Below are 17,398 nucleotides of genomic sequence, written 5' to 3' on the forward strand. Positions count from 1 at the left end.
CGGTCTTTTGAAAAGATAGGTGAAGCATTTTAAAAATCAAGCCCTGAACAGAATCTGTATTCAGACTGTCGTTTCAAGCTACGTTTTGCCTTCACCTGTGCACCATCTTCAGAGGTGGTGACAGAGGTGGTTCGAGCTGTGTGACCGTGTGTGGATGAGGAGCTCCCACTGTGTCGCGCTTCAAACCCACTGTGGACTCTGACAAGAGCTTCTGTGTTGCTTTGTCATCTGCAAAACTAAACGTTCAAATTCTCCAATGTTACGTTGGAGCTTCTAACATGTCATCAATATTCTCATTCAGCTGATGAGAGAGCTTGAGTGTAAACTGTGAGGTTAAATTACAGTTTATAAAACCTACAAGCAGCATGTTTGTTTGTTTGTTTGAGCACATCGAAACCACTGACTTTAAATAAGAAACCCTCTAGAGCTTTATCGTCTGAAATGTTTAAAATTACCTTCAATATTTAGGCGGTGAACGCGCCTCTGTTATCTGCTAAACTGCTGATGAGCAAAACAAACAGTCCCTAAGGGAGGGTTACTCTGCTCCAATCACAGACGAGCATTCAGTGTCTTTGTACGTACTTGTCTCAGTGATGCGTTTGTCTAAGCTAAGGGGCTCCCTCAGTCCGTCTCCCCCGAAAGGATTAGTCGCAGCCTCCTTCACCCCGTTCTCCTTCGAAACACCTCCTGGTGCGGTTGCCTTGGCAACGCCTGCTGGTCCTGTTGTTGGAGCGCCACTCGGGGGTGAAGATGTCTTCTCTGTTTTCTCCTCCTGTTTCCAAATATAGACACGCAAGGGCATGACACACACACACACACACACACACACACACACACACACACACACACACACACACACACACACACACACACACACACACACACACACACACACACACACACACACACACACACACACACACACACACAGGTTATGCTTCTCTTTTAGAGAGTAATACCTCATGCTACCACACCATCTAGTGGTATTTGGCGGTAAAAGCACAATGAGTCAGCAGTAGTAGGGAAGCGAGCCGTCTGTCAGGATAAATCATGAAGTCTGACCTTGTGTCCGTTGGTCTGTCCGTTTCCTGGCCCAATGTTGTCCATGGATCCAACCTTTGACTTGGCTTTAATGTTTAACTTGTGAGACTCAATCTTCACATCCCCTCCACCTGAGGCCAAACACACAGCTGTGACGTGATACTGAAACCAAGACGCGGAAACAGCAACAGAAAAAGAGACCGACCTGGCTTATACTTCATGTTGTCCTTGGAGCCACATTTGGACGTCACCTTGCTCAAATCAACCTTCTTATTCAGGATCTGCACCTGAGGGAGAGATCCACACTCATTAAGAGCCCTCATCCTCCACAGTGCAGCTGCACTTCCATCCCACCATGCACCTGGAGCATTTATAAATAGACTTTTCTAGACGTGTTGCCGCTCGACGACAGGTACACAGTTTAGCTTCTATGCAAAGCAATGCAACACCAGGAAGAATGGATAAAACACAGCAAATGCAGGACAGTGTAACAGTGCCTTACTCCCTACGTTGACGTGCTGTTGTTATCGAGGCGCTTTAAAAAAAAAAAAAAAAAAAAATTTAGGCGAGTAAATGAGCTCCTAACCGGATTTACAGCAAATCAAATAAATCAAGACAAGCTAAATTGTGAGGATGGGAGAAGGCAGTTATTAAACTATCGTCACATCACGACAGTGATGTGCTCAGGATCACCAGGAGGAATCCTAATTAGTCTGACGGCTGCTGTTATGACGGGTTTAAAGAGCTGGTTAGCGACCAGGCCAGTGTGTGACACTGACATCTTTGATAACATACAGGAGCACGAACAGTGAGCGTCAGAGCAAACAGAGGCTCTGACTGCCTCTGCAGAAATGCCAGGTATCTACAGTATTAAAAGAGAATCTCTGCTGATTGTTGTGAAACGTGTTCATATTAGATAACAGGACTTATCTTTCGTTCAATCGATCATAGGCAGCGAAGTTGTGATTGTGAAAGCAGCGGCAGAGACAGAGTTTGATAGTGCAGCAGGTGTTTGGAGCAGCTGGTGAAAACATCTGGAAGGGTGGGCAGAGCGACCTCTAATCTGTTCACTTAAGCTTGAAATCAATCGCAGCAGCAAACAGAGGGAGCCGAGAACATGCTGATCTTAGATACTCTCCAAATCATCAACCTTGAAATGTTTGATATTCAAGGAAACATTTTGCCCGCTCTTACACGAGGGCTGTGTGTGCGTGTGTGTGTGTGTGTGTGTGTGTGTGTGTGTGTGTGTGTGTGTGTAATGTTGGTTTGTCCTCACGTCACTATGATGGAAGCTTCACATCTTTGGATGTATTTACAGCCCAATGTTAGAGGTTGATCATGCACCCACACACCCTTATTCACCCCTTTAAAGCAAACATGTCTTTAAGCTGAATTGGCATGAAGTTGTATATGCAACCACCCTAGCAGAGTCTGCCTCCAGCTCCAGCAGTACTTACTTTGCCACCTCCAGGGACATGTTTGATATTGTCCTTGGAGCCACAGCGAGACGTGACATGGCTGAAGTCCAGCTTTTTGTGCACTATCTGAACCTAAAGACAAGCAGGCAGACACACGAAAACACACAGAGACAAGCAAGGAAGTGAGGAGATAGAGAGGGAAATGAAAGGAGGAAAAAAAAAAGGGGGAAAATATAAAGAAAAGGAATGACAAGCGGACAGACAAGAGCAGCAGAGAAGAGCGGATCAGCTGGCAGCTTCAGGTAACAGGAAACAAGAGTAGCTCTGCTCTGCAAGTATGGAAGAGATTCTGTCATTCAAATCAAACGATTCCTCTTCACACAAGTTGAGTGACTGTCTGCAGTATGTGATTACTCAAAACATGGCACTGTTTGATGGCTTATGGATATAATATGCAACGGACGAGATTCTTCTGGAAAACGTTTGTAAGTTCTAGTACAAAAAATAAAAAAATGAATGCAGGAGTACAAGTATAAGATGAGGAAACTAAGTGATTAACAACAGAGCGCTTCCATAAACACCAAACTGATCAAGCACAGGACAAACACCGGAGGAGGAGGAGGAGGAGGAGGAGGAGGAGGAGGAGAGAGAGCACATGCAACACGGTACTACACATTACAGGTCAGTGATTGGTGTTAACTCATGCTGCTCTATTCAGAGAAAGCGACTGCGCATGAATGTTACTGAAGAATGAAAGACAGAAGATGTTCCAGGTGGACGCTGCCATGACAAACAGCATGTTGTTCTGCCCTGCCACCAGTCCTACAGTTCGAACAGACAAACGAAGGATGCTCGAGGGAGAGATACTCTTTAAATGTTACACATTCACAAATCAACTTGGTCCAGGGCAAGAAGACCTTTTGCCATGAGTCGTTTTTTTTTTTTTTTTAATCAAAACGACACTAAAAGAGCAAGAAAAGGATAAAACACAAAACGACAAAACATCAATCAGTGACTTCACGAATAAAGTCAGCTGATCAACTACATCTACCAAAAACACAAAGTGCAGATGAAGTGACGGGTAGGGTTAAAATGACTTGCAGTTCAGCCTTGTCACTGTAAAGAGGGTACATGTGAATCAGTGCCTGTTGGGTATCTGAGCAGGTTTTTATTATCTGTGTCCAGATTCCTACGTCAGCTGGTCCCAAGATACAGGAGTGTCTAAAGGAAGCATTTGAGTGCTCGCACGCTGCAGTTCATCAGTTTGATTGCAGAGACTGGACATGAGGCAGACTAACAGGAGACACCCTCTCCTCGTCTCCTCAAGATTAGCTTCTTGAAATTACAGTGTCAGAGATCCTTTGTGTTTGTACTCCTGATTATATTCAAGACACCAACCTTTTTTTTCTCCAGCTACAGTAATTTAGGGACATACACAAGCACTTTACATCCCGCCGTCTGAAGCATGATACGCCCCTCGTTACGCCTCACGCCCGATGTGCAGGTTGGGCAAAGTCGTTACCCCTCCGCTCCACCGCGCTGGTTAGTTAGAGGAGGGGGGATGTTTAACGTGGAATAGCGCTCTGTGTGTGTGTGTGTGTGTGTGTGTGTGAGGACCTCCTGCTGTGTGTTCACACGCCGTATCTCTGTCTGTGGGGATGCAATGTGTGAGTACAAAGGCAGAGGATGACAGCGTTATTCTGTCTCAGCGATGTTATCAAACTGCAATCTTTAAAGTGCTTTTCTCCAATCAGCCTTAGTTCACTGAAATCAGTCACTGGACAACTAGCATTAGCATTAGCATCAGTTTTTAGCTGGCTTCCAATTAAGGTAATGCATGGTGACAGGCAGCATGCGTCACTGACCTACCATAAACATGTGGACAGTCTGACTCCCTCTAATCTCACCATGGTGGCTGTTTTAATAGCTCAGTTAATTAGGAGCATGTGTGCTTTCATCAGACAAGCTCCCATCAATCATCCCACCTCTCCCCCCCAACCCACGACGGCATGATGACGACCACAAGCTTTTGTTCATCTTGTTGTGATAGCAGTTTCATGTTCCCTGCAAACAAAAAAAAAAAAAAAAAAAAATCTAAGGTGTCTTCACCCCCCCCCCCTCTCTTAGTCTCTGTCTCTAGGATGAATATGGTGGAATGACGCAGGTGGCACCCGCAAAGGATGACTCACTAAGAGCACGCACACACACACACACAGAATCTATGGTTTCCCTTTCGTTCGGATTTCACATTGTAAACATCCTTATTGAGTTATGTATACCTGTGTCTTTGCTTCACCATGCTGCCTTCTTTTCGGAGAGTTAAAGGGAAGCTGCAGGACGCTGAACAAAGGGCTAAAATGACCTTTTTTGTTTTTTTTGTAATGCAACCAGACTTACATTACCAGAGAGAGACTACTCAGGTCATTCAGGTCTGAGTTGCTTTTGTAACCATGTGGACACTGTCTGTAATATTTGATGTTTACATACTACAGATTTGTAGTGTGCTGTCCCTCCCTGCCAACTCCTCTCTAGAGTGGACGCTCATGCAGGTCAGCATGTGGTGGACACTGTATCTTCAGTGTTTAGCCAGCTCTGCATGTGGTGGACACTGTATCTTCAGTGTTTAGCCAGCTCTGCATGGGTCTGTAAAGCTTTCTGCGTTCTAACCTCTCTCCATGTTTCAAAAGCATCTCCAACATTGATCCTAGTTTGAGCAGCTTTCTGCTGCTGGAGCTTATTAGAAACATGCAGAGGCTTTTTAGCTCGGGTACAATCACTTCTATCTGAAGCAGTTCCACTGCCCGCTTCCATCGCTGCAACACCTGTTCACCTGATAACTGCTCTCATATCTGGCAAACCCAGGGGCGTCCAAAACGGCCTTCAAAGCCCCGCCTACCTTCTCTGGTCCAATCAAATCCAGAGCATTCAGGAGCAGGATCTAAAGTTAGAAGGATGACATACTGGCTGCTGCTTTGTTGAAGAGAAGCTTCAACACAGCACGTTTCCTTCATGTCTGATGGTATATTAAGCTCACTTTATTATTTAATTCATAAGACTTCTTAGAGATTGGACCTTTAAAGTCACATCAACATTAGAAGCACTTTCTTTACATTTTGTTCCATATTTCTTTGTCTCTGGTATTCTCAACATATCTTCGATCTAATTTCAGCAGAAGTCCCTCGAGCAGCTCGAAGATATGATCCTTATTGTTCCAGTGAGGGATCAGTGCCACAAAGGCTGGCTACACCTTAGACGGTTTTAGTCCTGAAAAGATCTGAACCGGAGCTTTAATTTCCTGCCTGATTCCTTTGTGTGAATTAGTTTTTTTTTTTTTTAAATGTATTTTAAAGAGAGTTAAACCAAACTTAAAGAGGTTTCCTATTTAACCACTTGTTTACTTTCTCTGGTACTGATTTCTGGAATCTTTACAGTCACATAAACTAAACCTTGTGTCAATACAGGAGCATCATTTCCTTTAAACATTCAAAGGTAATCATTGAAGTAAGTTCAATCCTTGTGGCCACAGTGACCACTCACGAGACGTTCATCTAAATAAAACCCATCAAGATGGAGAGATGGAAAGTGTATTTCAGGTCGAACAATCTCGACATACGGTGCAAACTACAGTGCTACCTTTTGACTGGTGTAGAGTTAAAGATAGAGACAACAGGGTGTGTCCAGAGAAGATGTAGAGTGGGCTGTGTATGCAGTGAATGCAGAGAGAAGGTGCGAGGATGTCCTGGTGTGTGACGGTGCAGATGGGAGGGACTCACTCTGGCCTTGGCGGCAGGGTTGGAGGGGTCTGAGGTCTTGTTGTTCGGGGTGGAGGAGACCTGTAGGGGACAAGCACCCCTTGGTCAATAGAAGCCGCCAACCAACCACACACCACAACACAGGGTGCAAAAGTAGGTGGATGGGTGGTGACAGGGGAACGTGTGCTAGTGAGCAACTCGACCAATCAGATGAGTGGATGGGTTAGTGCGGCCAATCAAACGGGGAGTATTGGACTGAATTGAAAACATTATCAGCAAACGGAATCAAGTGTTATAATCACGATCAATAAACACATGTCATTAAAGGAATACAACCCATTAAACCCACAACCTCGAAATGAAGGACTTAACCACCGGCCAATCAAATGACAGCAATAATAAACAAGTATGTGACATGTGTTTGAAGAGTGGGCCAATCAGATGCACAGTGTATCATTGATTTTAATAAGCAATAGTAGTCTGAGCAGGTGAAACACGACATGGAATATAATATAACATAACATAATATAAGTAAATTAGTCACAATTAAATAGACATTTTCTTCAAATATGAGCACAAACAGGAGTTCAAGGAAAATAACAAAAAATCAGAAACAACAAAATCACAGCTGTTGAGTTTGTCTCATTCAGACACATAACAACCAGTCCTATAAATAAAACGGATGAAGAGGTTGTTAGAGCTCCTGTCCAAAGGAAAATATGAATAAATCTAATAACCTAACCAGGATGTGTTCGCCGGGGTGAGTCAGCAGCAGATATTGTGATGCGGAGCAGGAATGTGTTTGTGAGCGCTTCACTCTTCAGGCTGATTACAAAAAAAGAGCAGCATCGTGGTTTTGTAATGATGGAGAAACAACACAGCACGAGCAAAACCTGCGACTGCTAAACACAGTGTGGTTAGGCCAATTTCACAGAAACAGCTGCTTCTCTTCACTAACCCCACTTCGGTGTGCCATGTGATCGGGTCTAAGCGATACAGGTTGAGGAAGAGAGCAATCTCTGTGATCTTGAAACAAGGTGCTGCTAAACAGGAAGGTGAAGGAGCTCTACTAAGCAGATTTAAATACACACATGTACAGGTAATGTGACATGACTGGATGTCCTGCTGCTCTGAACGAGACGTTACGAGAACTGGGCGAGACCTGACCAGAGCCCGACGTATTAGAGCAAAGCATGGAGCGCAGCTGTAAGGACACGCCCACCACAGCAGCTCCCTGCGACTGCAAACAGAGCTGGCCAATTAGAGAACAGTGGGCACATGGGTCTTAAAGGGACAGCAGCTTAAAATGCAGCGTCTGGGCAATTAGGGGATGCTTACTGACGCTAGCATCAGATAAATAAAGATGTTTATTTAGCTGCGCTTCTTAAACAGTTTTTTAATCATGTACTGTTTATCATGACGTGTGCTGCTGCTGCCTTCTTGTCCAGGTAATGATTAGAAAGTTAATGGTGCGAGTGAGTATAATAGTTCTCCTTTAATGCGATAAGGATGGATGCATCTGGATACAACATAAACACCTAATGAGTGTATCAGTATCTTACAGCAGAACAGGAAGACGCCTGTAAAACACAAACATAAAGGCATCTATCCCTCACAAACAAAAGAGCAACATCTTTAATCTTTTGACCTTTAAACGCAGATCTTGTTCCTTCGGATTATACTGAGCATGAAAGCAAGACGCTTCATGTTGCACATTTATTGTTTGATGAAGAAGAACTCCGTGGAGATGGAAACCTGATAAACCTGACAGACAGACAAATCACATCATGCAACAGGACGGATGGAGAGCAGCTGATCCACACAGCCTCCACCCCAGGCGCCCCCTCACAAGCATTAGCTATACAAACACCATGACGTGCTTTGCACATTCATCCCGAGGGAGTGAAGGTGGCAGTGTGCGTTCTCCTGGACCGTTCACACTGCGTGTGTTCGTGGAGCTGCACAGGGGACTCTGACACTCTGTAAGAAAGGTGGGTCTTGCAGGATGGTGGGAAGTGTGTGAGAAACTGTTTCTCATCATCAGGAAGTGATGGAAAAACAAAAAGGACGATGCAACATGCTGACTTCATAAACAGACAAAGGTAGATGGAAGAAACCGTTAAATAAGGAGAGATTAGAGGGACGGTCATGTTGAAGGCAGCATGGAGACACGAAGACCAAAATAGAAACACAGATAGTTTCCATCTCCTTCATTAGTATGCAATGTTAATGACCTCTAAAAACAATGTCTGCAGGCTGCAGATGAGGTATTTCTGACTCATGTGAGCTGTGCACGTCTGGAGGGGGCTGAGGATGTTTACCTCTTGCATTTTCACGTCCTCTTCATTTCAAAAACCCATTTGTTCAAATTTGAGGAAAACTCCTCTCCTCTATCTGATGTTCTTTATAAGTCCTGCAGCCACACATAGACCAACTTAAGATAGAGAGTGCTGCATCTGTTCATCTGTTTACTGTCGTCAGTATATACTGTAGACTCTGTTAGAAAGGGAGCGGCTCATTGTGGACTGAAAGAAAAAAAGATGTAATATAAAACTTTGATTTATCGTGAAGCCAAATGTTCCTCTGTGGAGTACTGTGTCAGAACTACCCTGCTGACTGGACTCTATACTGTTAATGAAACAGACACAAGGCGAGCGTCATTGATCACACATTGACAATAAAACCAGCTTTTCTTCCCACTTTGAGTGAGATTGTAAAAGTGTCTCATTACGGTGCTGCATGTGAAGTTATCACAGCAAGTGGAGCCATTACATCATAGCCACCTTCCCATAATAACTCCATAAAATAATATAATAGATAAATAGATAATAGATAAATTAACTCCATATGTAAAAGCAACACTTTGCTTGGTGCAATGTCTCAAAACGCTGGTAAGGTTAGTTAAACACAAACTGGGTGGTGTAAGTGAGTTTGACTTGCTTCTGCGAGGAGATATAAACGTCTCATCAACAGTTAGGCAGATGAGCACGTCTGTCAAATGTCTGACACCAGAGTGCATGGACGCTACGGTTTGATGTGTGACCCTGACAGCTGGCCACTTTGAGCCGAAAGCCTCCGAGCTTTTCGACAACAGCTGTTGAAAACAAAAAAGTCCTAATGTTGTCCGCTTCCTGTTTTCATGCCTCTGAAAGTGGCACAGTTAACATGGTGACTCTTTAAACCGTAACACCTGTCAGCAGAGAAACATGAACGAGACCAGCTTCTCCAAAGTGGAGGTCATAATGAGGGGAAGGACAGTTCAAGGACGGTTCAACAAGCTGGGCTAAAATCCCGTGACTTGAACGACTTGTTGAACCCGTCGATGTTGTCGAGTCCTGTGATGTTCTGCTGATGTTGAATTGGATGGAGTTCGCCTCTGGCTATCATTCAGGTGATTCTTTCCTTGAGGCCTTAGGGCTCTAGTTTTGGACTTTTAATTTAAGATCAGGTTGATTAGTCTTTTGTTCGGCTTATTTGAAAGATGTCGTTTGTTTGCGTACCCTTGTCTTTAGTTTGTTCATAAATCCTTTTGAACTTTTCCTGTATTAAGTTGCTCCTTCTTTTCTCTGGGTCATATTTTATTGTTAATAAAAACCCCTCTAAGCCTCTCAGGGAACATAACCAGTGTGCAGCCGTGCTGAAAAGAAGAGCGTTATTGTGTTGTACAACAAATAGTCACGTGCCAGAGCTAAAAGAAGAAGGTCCCTGTGCAGCAGGCCTGAGTTATTCACAGACCTTTGTCCGTACTGGCGGGTTTGTCTTACCTTTCCTCCACCTGGCTGGTACTTTATGTTGTCGATCGATCCGATCTTGGAGCGGACGTTCTTCAGGTCAGGTGTCGGGGCGTTGATGGGTCGGGGGGTTCGAGGAGCACGGGGCACTGGCGGCTTCTTTTCCATCGGGGTCTGCTTGGGCACAGGGGGTTTGGTGATGACCCTGCGGCGGTGGCTGGTTTCCCCGTTGGTTGAAGCAGCCTGAGAAGCCGGAGTGGTGGAGGAGGCCGGGCGAGGACGAGCTACCGAGGAAGAATGAATTCATTTCATGTGAAAGAAAAGATTTATTTTGGTTGTGATGAACTGTTTGAAAGTTTAAAAGTAAACTGATGAGAAAACAACATCAGCTTGGCTCAAGAGTGATGAATATGAATTACATCAAGACATTCGTTCATCTTCTCACATGTTCCTGTGATGTGTGACATCGTCACATTAAATTCTGTCTCGTGAGGGAAAAGAAGAGGAGCTTTTGTCTTCGTGACACACTCAGTGGTATTCTGTGACACATGTTTCTCAAAGACAGTTTTGTAATAAGTTTTTATCCTGATTGTTTGGGTTAATCTTTTTTTAAGTTTCTTTTGTATCAGTCATTCGATGTTTTAAAAAGGTCTTAAATCCTGTGATTGACAGCTCTGTGGATGAGCTCCCGCGGCGGAGTAGAGCAGAACACATTGGACTTCTATAACCGTGAGCGCCTACTGCACACTCTCTGGATCAAAACCCACAAACTGTCAGCGTGCCGTGTCATTTTAGTACAACACGAGTTGGTATATTTATATACAGTTCATAGCATAGACGGGTCTGGAAACAATATGCAGGTCTGGGATTATATGATGTACTGGTGCTGGTTCACTCTTGAAGACGAGGCTCTCCTACAGACAATGAAGCGGACATGTCATCTCTGGAGATTATAAACTGGACTCGTCACAACTCTTCCTGCACGACTCGTCATCTATCTGGGGGTGGAACTGAACTCTGCCAGCGTGAGGTCTTGCAGCGGAGAGTGGAGGTGTCGACAGCTCTACTTGGCAATCAGTCACATGACAAGAGCAAAATGTGGCCAGCCCCCCTCACTCCGCCAAATCTCCATTAGTGCGTGTCAGTAGGATCCAGTTTGTTGAACAACAGAGTGTACAAAATTGAATTTCTCCTCGCAGGATTTAATAAAGTCTGTCTTCTTTTAGCACAAAGGGGACACGGGTACGCTGAGCAACCCGAGTGCCTCATCATATCCCCCCAAAAAGTGATGAAAAACATTCTAACGGTCTGAATCCATCATTCAGTCAAACATAGTTTTCAGTCTTTCTACATGTCCAAAGCAACTCAACACATATATAATGTTCTCATCGATAAGCGACTGATTTTTTTTCTCACAAACTGGAAAGTGTCTGCCCAGATGTTGTACCCAGATGTGCTCCTAACAGCTTCTTAACTGGGTATATATGCCTCTTAATAACCTTATTATTATTATTTTAAAGGCAGGGTAGGTAATTTCCTCCAGATCCACCTTTTAAGATTTTGGTTGAATCCTGACAGGGATTAATAATAATAATAATAAAAAAAAAAAAACCCACAAAAAAGTATCTGTAAAGTCATCTGTAGCAGCTGTAAACTCGTAAAAACTTCAACCAATGACGGCACTCGACCACGTTTTATAAACCAATCAAGCCTTTCTACTCCATGCATGCAGGAGCCCACACTCAAAGTATGAGCTGAGCTCTGCTTCTGGACCAATGGCACTGGTGCATGTAAGTGAGGGGGCGGGGCTTTAGAGGGAGCACAGAGGGGAGGAGGTGAAGACGGAGAACGGAGAGGATGCTACTTTCTAAATCATGCGAGTTTTAGTAAATTACCTACCCCGCCTTTAAAGGCCATGAAGACTTATAAGGACACAAAGTGCGAGTAAAGTTGTGTTCTCACTGACTGTGTATCTTTTCTTTTGGGTCCTTACCTGTAGTCCTGGGTTTCTTGGCCTCTCCTGTCTTACTCTCGTTCTTCTCATTCTTATTTGCTGTAGGAAGAAAAAACAATGAATTTAGAAACGGTTGAAGTAAAATTTGGATCCTTCACTTGAGTACCAGAGTCAACAATTTTAGTGTAGCTCTGGTCTGGTACCTCGTGATCAGACTAAAGAACGCAGGGTTGATGGGTGCCAAGAATCTACTGCACTTATCGTATTGTGATGATAAATTACCATTTGGACATTTAAGGCTCCTGAAGATGTGACCTCAGGTTCTTTCACTGGTAATGTCGGTGTCACGGCAGGTACATTATTAAAAACTGTTCTGTATGTCATCATGCAACTGTAACTTTACTGAATCCAGAAACAAACTGCTGCCATCAGGGAAACAGTCCCAAAAGTAATACAGTTCACTCATGTAATAAATGAAATATGCACCTTCCAGACCATCACTGTGAAATCGCAGAATGAATAATATCCTCAGAGGATGCTGAGCTCAAATGCACAAAAAGCACAAAGCCTGTTTGACTAACAGCACTCAGACTGAGTCATAGCTCTGTCGCTTAGAGAGGTGAGATAGTGTTTGGGATGCGCAGATAAAAATACCCGACTGCTGTCTTCCAAGCTTCCGCCGAAATCTGATAAAGTGCAACATATGGCAGCGACTCAGTTAGCCTGCTGCCTCCAGAGGTGCCAGTCTACATGTGAGTCACTGTTCCAGCTCCTGCAGCGAGTTCGGGTCCTGTTGTAGAGGTCATGTTGCTCTGGCACTGTTATGAACTAACGAAGGCTCAGTGGGGATTCTGTCTGTGACAACATCCTGGCTATCACACAATCAGGGATAGAGGGCAGACAGGCACTGGAGATTTAACACAGAGGATTTTTATTTAACAAGCTGTGTGTGTGTGTGTGTTTATCCACATACCTGCAGGTTTACTGGCAGCATTTGCAGAGGAGCCATTCTTATTGGCCGTCGGACGAGGTGTGGGCGTGGCCTTTTGCGCAGGTGGGCGTTTCTCAGCTGCGCCGTTTTCTGGAGTCTGAAAATCAGAGGAGAGACGATAAAAAAAGCTGTGGGTTGTGTTTTGACAGGTTTAGAGTTCCTGTGTATGTAAACATGTAAAGTGCTGCTGTGTGGATGAAAGCTTAGTTAGACTCTTTTCGACGTTATGAGGCGACGTAAACCAAGACGGAGGAAGAGAATGACAGCAATGCAAAGAAAGAAGGGGCATGTGAAAAACAGGAGGAAAGGATTGAAGGACGGAGGACTTTGGAAAAATTAAACATAACAGAACCCTTCAGTCAAAAAAAAGCCTTTTTCAGGTAGTTTGTTTAAAACATGAGTGAATACATCAAATACTCTAACATAAAAAAAACAACCCTGATTTCTTTGGCTGTTGAAAGCTTGTTCTGATTAGTCGCTGATCTGCCTGTGTAGCAACTTGGCTGCATTCCCCTGATGTGCTCATCGTGCAGAGTGTTCTAAAAAGCGAGGATGCTAGGATGTTGGCTAAAGCTAGCAGGCAGGCTGAAGAATTGGCAGAGACAGGTAGCTTGATGCCATTACGATAACAACGACAACAAAGGCCTGTGCTCCTCTCGTCAGTCTGTCTTTTACACTTGACCTCCACCTGTAGTCACACAGAGGAGGTTTACATGTACTTCTTCTTGTTCCTCCAAAGACTCAAAGTTTAATTATTTGGCAGCTTCACTGAGAGGACTCTGAAGTCATGCCGTGTGCTCCAGTCAGGTGAGCCAGGCTCTGGTGGATCAGCACAACTGTTCAAGATTAGCCAACGCTGTGCAGAATCTCAATCATCGTTGCAAATGTAGTGCCTTTGAAATGTGTTTGACTTCCTCTGACGCCACGCTTACACATGAAGTAGTGCATTCATCCGCTGTGCACACACAAAATACATCACTCATGTGTCTTTAACTTACCTTAGCAGCCTTGGCAGAGCCAGCTGGTGGCCGCTTGGCAGCGGTGGGTGTGGTCGCCTTGGGGACAGGACTTTTTTTATTGGCTGGGGCTGTGGAGGGGGAGGGGTGTTTGGCTGAAGTGGCCACGCCATTGGTGGAGAGGGTGGATGGGCGGGAACTGGCTGAGTTTGGTTTGGATGAAACCGTCTCAGGCTGGTGATAATGGAATGGAAAAGCGTAAAAGGAGTAGAGGGAAGAAAAGAGTAAAACAAGGGGGGCAGATAGAGACAGGAGAGGGGAGAGCAGACATGAAACCACTGATTGCAATGACAGTGTGATATTGCAACACAGCCATTTAACAATCTGAAATCAATTCTGAAATCTGAGAATCAGAATTTTTCACCTGGGTTGTGAATCATAAAGTTGAAAGTGTCAAATCTGATGAAATGAGCAGCAGTCCAAACTAAATGCATGATATAGAGACCATGTCTCAGTTTATGTGAATGAACATCTGATATCGAAGACAGGCACTCAGGGGCCTGTCCAACAGGGGTCGCTTGGGCCCCCCTTGAAATGTGATTGGCCAGCCCAAATTCCAAATCTATGAAGGAAAATGTTCTGCTGCACAAGCTTGAGCCTGAGCGTCTTTGAGTGTGTGTGTGTGTGTGTGTGTGTGTGTGTGTGTGTGTCTGGGCAGGGTTCGTGAGTCCGGCTCAAGGACACAAGCTGTTGTTGGACACAGGCTGTGGTCGAGTTCACAGCTGGGAGCTTTCCGTGACTGGCCTGTTTCTGTAACCACTGGACACTGGCCCTTTAAGTGTGTAGATCAGCCTGCAGGAGATGTGTGTGTGTGTGTGTGTGTGTGTGTGTGTGTGTGTGTGTGTTTGGCATGAGCGTGACCCACCTTGCTCTTGCTGTCAGGGCTCGGCAGGGTTTTGCCACCGTTTCCTGTTGGGGACTTGGCTGTCCCTTTCCCTCCCTTCTCCTCCTTCTTCTCCGCTGGCTTCTTCTCCTCTTCCTTCTTCTCGTCTTTGTTGCTCTTCTCCGGCTTGTCGACTTTCTCCGCCTTCTCGTTGGCCTTGTTGTTTTTCTCCGCGTTCATCTTGTCCATTTTTTCATCATCTTTGACGATCTTCTCGGACTTCTGATTTTTGTCCGCGCTGTTGTCCTTCTTCTGCTGCTCCTCTTTCTCTTTCTTGTCGAAGGTGTCGGTCTTGCTGGACATGAAGTCCGTCTTCTCTTGTTTGTCCTTGTTGTCAGATTTCACTGTGAGAGAAAAAAAAGTTGTTTTCATGATGCAGCACGTGAATAGAGTTGAAAGCCCATTGACATCAAACATTGGTTACTAAATAGCATTCTAAAGCCTGAAGTATATCATCCCCATCTGGGCTCTTTGGGACCAAATGGGCCGACGCTATATTGTCTATAGTACACTAATTGACTGCATCATTTATAAAGTGAAGATAACATGGATCGAAGAAGACTTGCTACATCTACAAGCAAGTTAAGGCAGGCGACACGCTCACATGCATCCTTCAAAACAACCTCACAATCACATCCTTCCACACTGTTTACGTTGAGTGTTTCCAGCTCCGCCCGGCGACAGTACTGCAGCCCCACCAGCAGCGTTACACTCCTGTGCTTTCTTCACTTCAAACGGGGAAATGAGTGGCAAGAAACATCCTTAACAGAACCCTCCATCTACTCTCAACCTTTTGACCCTTTCTGCATGATAACAATGCACATAAGTATAATGTTCCTTTTTCAACGGGATGCCATTAGAGATCCTTGTCACGTTTACTAAGAGAAGGTTGTTTAAGGGGTTTGAATTCCTGACAAACACTGAAGCGCAGAGTCAAGCAGCTGACTAACATGACGCAGTCTGAAATAAATATGGAAACCAAAAAACATCAAATACTGTATTTTTCTTTTGTTTTCATTGATTAGATTGAGCTGGTGGATGATTTGATGAGGGTTGCGTCAGTAGATATTTCAGGGTCTGTTTGATTTGATTGCTGTGCATTATTAAAGTGCCCACTGTGGTGATGCTGTATCCTTTAAGTCCCTGTCATTGACAAAACGAAGGCGCTGAACAGACTGTTCTACTGTATGTTTCTCACCTGCACACAGTGCACAGCTCAGAAAGCTTTAGGACTCTTTTCCTACGTTTCAAACTCTGACCCTCCTCTGTTCTTCTGCACCCTCTTTTTTTATTCCATTTATTACTTTGCTTCTGTCGTTTCTTCTCTTGTAGGGTGCTGAGCAACAAAAGCAACTTCCTGTCTCTCCATCGACTTCATCAACATGGACATAGTCTCAGTGACATCACCCACTGGTTTAGGAAGTAGACTTTTGAGGCCCATCAATGGGGGTCGCCATACTGAACATATGGTCTCAACTTTTGGTCAACCTAGTAACAGATAAAGAGTTTTATCTGAGGCTTGTTTTTTTTATACCAGGCAGTGAACATGTTTATGTAAAAACAGGGTTTTCAATGGGTGTGTATGTGACTTTATGTATGTATGTATTTTACAGCCAGCCTCAAGTGGACACTAGAGGAACTGCAGTTTTTCCGGCTTCAGTGTTCCTCGGAGGTTGAAACTTGTTCCCCTCAAAACAAATCCTTTCATAATTGTTCAAACTCCTCTTGCAGATGGCGTGGTCCTTTGTTTATGATTGTTTTGACTCGTTGTAGCAAGTACCAGCTCCCCTCGGACTGATCGTAGCATTCCCAATATGGTAAAAGGGGCGGGACATATGTGAGGACAAAGACGAACGACTGACTGACGAGAGAGCTGATCGGCCGAACCAATCAGATCAGACTTGGCACAGGTGATGTGTTCGAAATACAGGGAGATGAGAGACGCTGCATGGAGAGACAGTACATGAAAACAGACTTTCTTCAAACATTAGTGATTGTGAACGTACTTTAGTAAACACAAAGATTAGATATATGAACCCCAAAGAGGGCAGAATATGGGAGCTTTAAAACCCTTGTTACTGCAGTAGTGATATATATTTTCACGTGACCTCTGAGTGTTTCTATGATCAAACTGTTGTCGCACTGCAGGAAGTCAGAGAGGTCTCCTTAGACTTCAGGGTTCTGTCTTGTCTTTATGTTGTGGTTTTGAAAATGATCTGTCCTTTCCGTGTTCTTAATCTTTGTGCCAGGATTATAAAAACACCATTTGGGGACATCCATCCTCCTCAGCAGGTCAAACTGAGCGGCAGCACCAAGCCTGCCAACAGCTGATTCATGAGATGAGCAAGAGAAGAAGAGGACGAAACGAACGAGGGAAACATGACGGGAGAAAGAACATGAGCGGAGGAAAACCGAAGCCAAAAGAGTTCATGGGGTTAAGGACACAGAGCCGGCAGACTGAGGGACAGACAGGGACTCTTTGTTGCCACCAAGAAAACTCTTACATAAGAATGACCGCGGCCAGGCCCGGCTCGCTGCACCCTGATGTCCCCTCGTTTCCCGTTCCTCTGACGTTTTCTGTTCGATAACTGCTCTTGCTCCACTTAAACAAT

General features: G+C 44.5%; 1 protein-coding gene across 6 annotated transcripts in view; it reads right to left on the reverse strand.

Annotated features, from left to right (window-relative positions):
• The window catches only part of LOC306826563 (uncharacterized protein), an 86,803-nt gene that overhangs the window by 7,086 nt on the left and 62,319 nt on the right, over positions 1-17,398 (reverse strand). For 4 of the 6 annotated variants that reach the window (XM_079347950.1, XM_079347948.1, XM_079347953.1 and 1 more), the window contains 10 exons: positions 14,769-15,130; positions 13,886-14,077; positions 12,870-12,984; positions 11,936-11,995; positions 9,976-10,226; positions 6,233-6,292; positions 2,499-2,591; positions 1,247-1,328; positions 1,063-1,172; positions 583-772 (listed from right to left, as the gene is read on the reverse strand). In XM_079347950.1, the coding sequence (XP_079204076.1) occupies positions 583-772; positions 1,063-1,172; positions 1,247-1,328; positions 2,499-2,591; positions 6,233-6,292; positions 9,976-10,226; positions 11,936-11,995; positions 12,870-12,984; positions 13,886-14,077; positions 14,769-15,130 (1,515 nt within the window). The remainder of the gene's footprint in view (positions 1-582; positions 773-1,062; positions 1,173-1,246; positions 1,329-2,498; positions 2,592-6,232; positions 6,293-9,975; positions 10,227-11,935; positions 11,996-12,869; positions 12,985-13,885; positions 14,078-14,768; positions 15,131-17,398) is intronic. The other 2 variants (XM_079347951.1, XM_079347949.1) reach the window with 2 other exon arrangements.

This window comes from Symphodus melops (assembly GCF_947650265.1).
Source record: "Symphodus melops genome assembly, chromosome: 7".
In the NCBI taxonomy this organism is placed as follows: domain Eukaryota; kingdom Metazoa; phylum Chordata; class Actinopteri; order Labriformes; family Labridae; genus Symphodus; species Symphodus melops.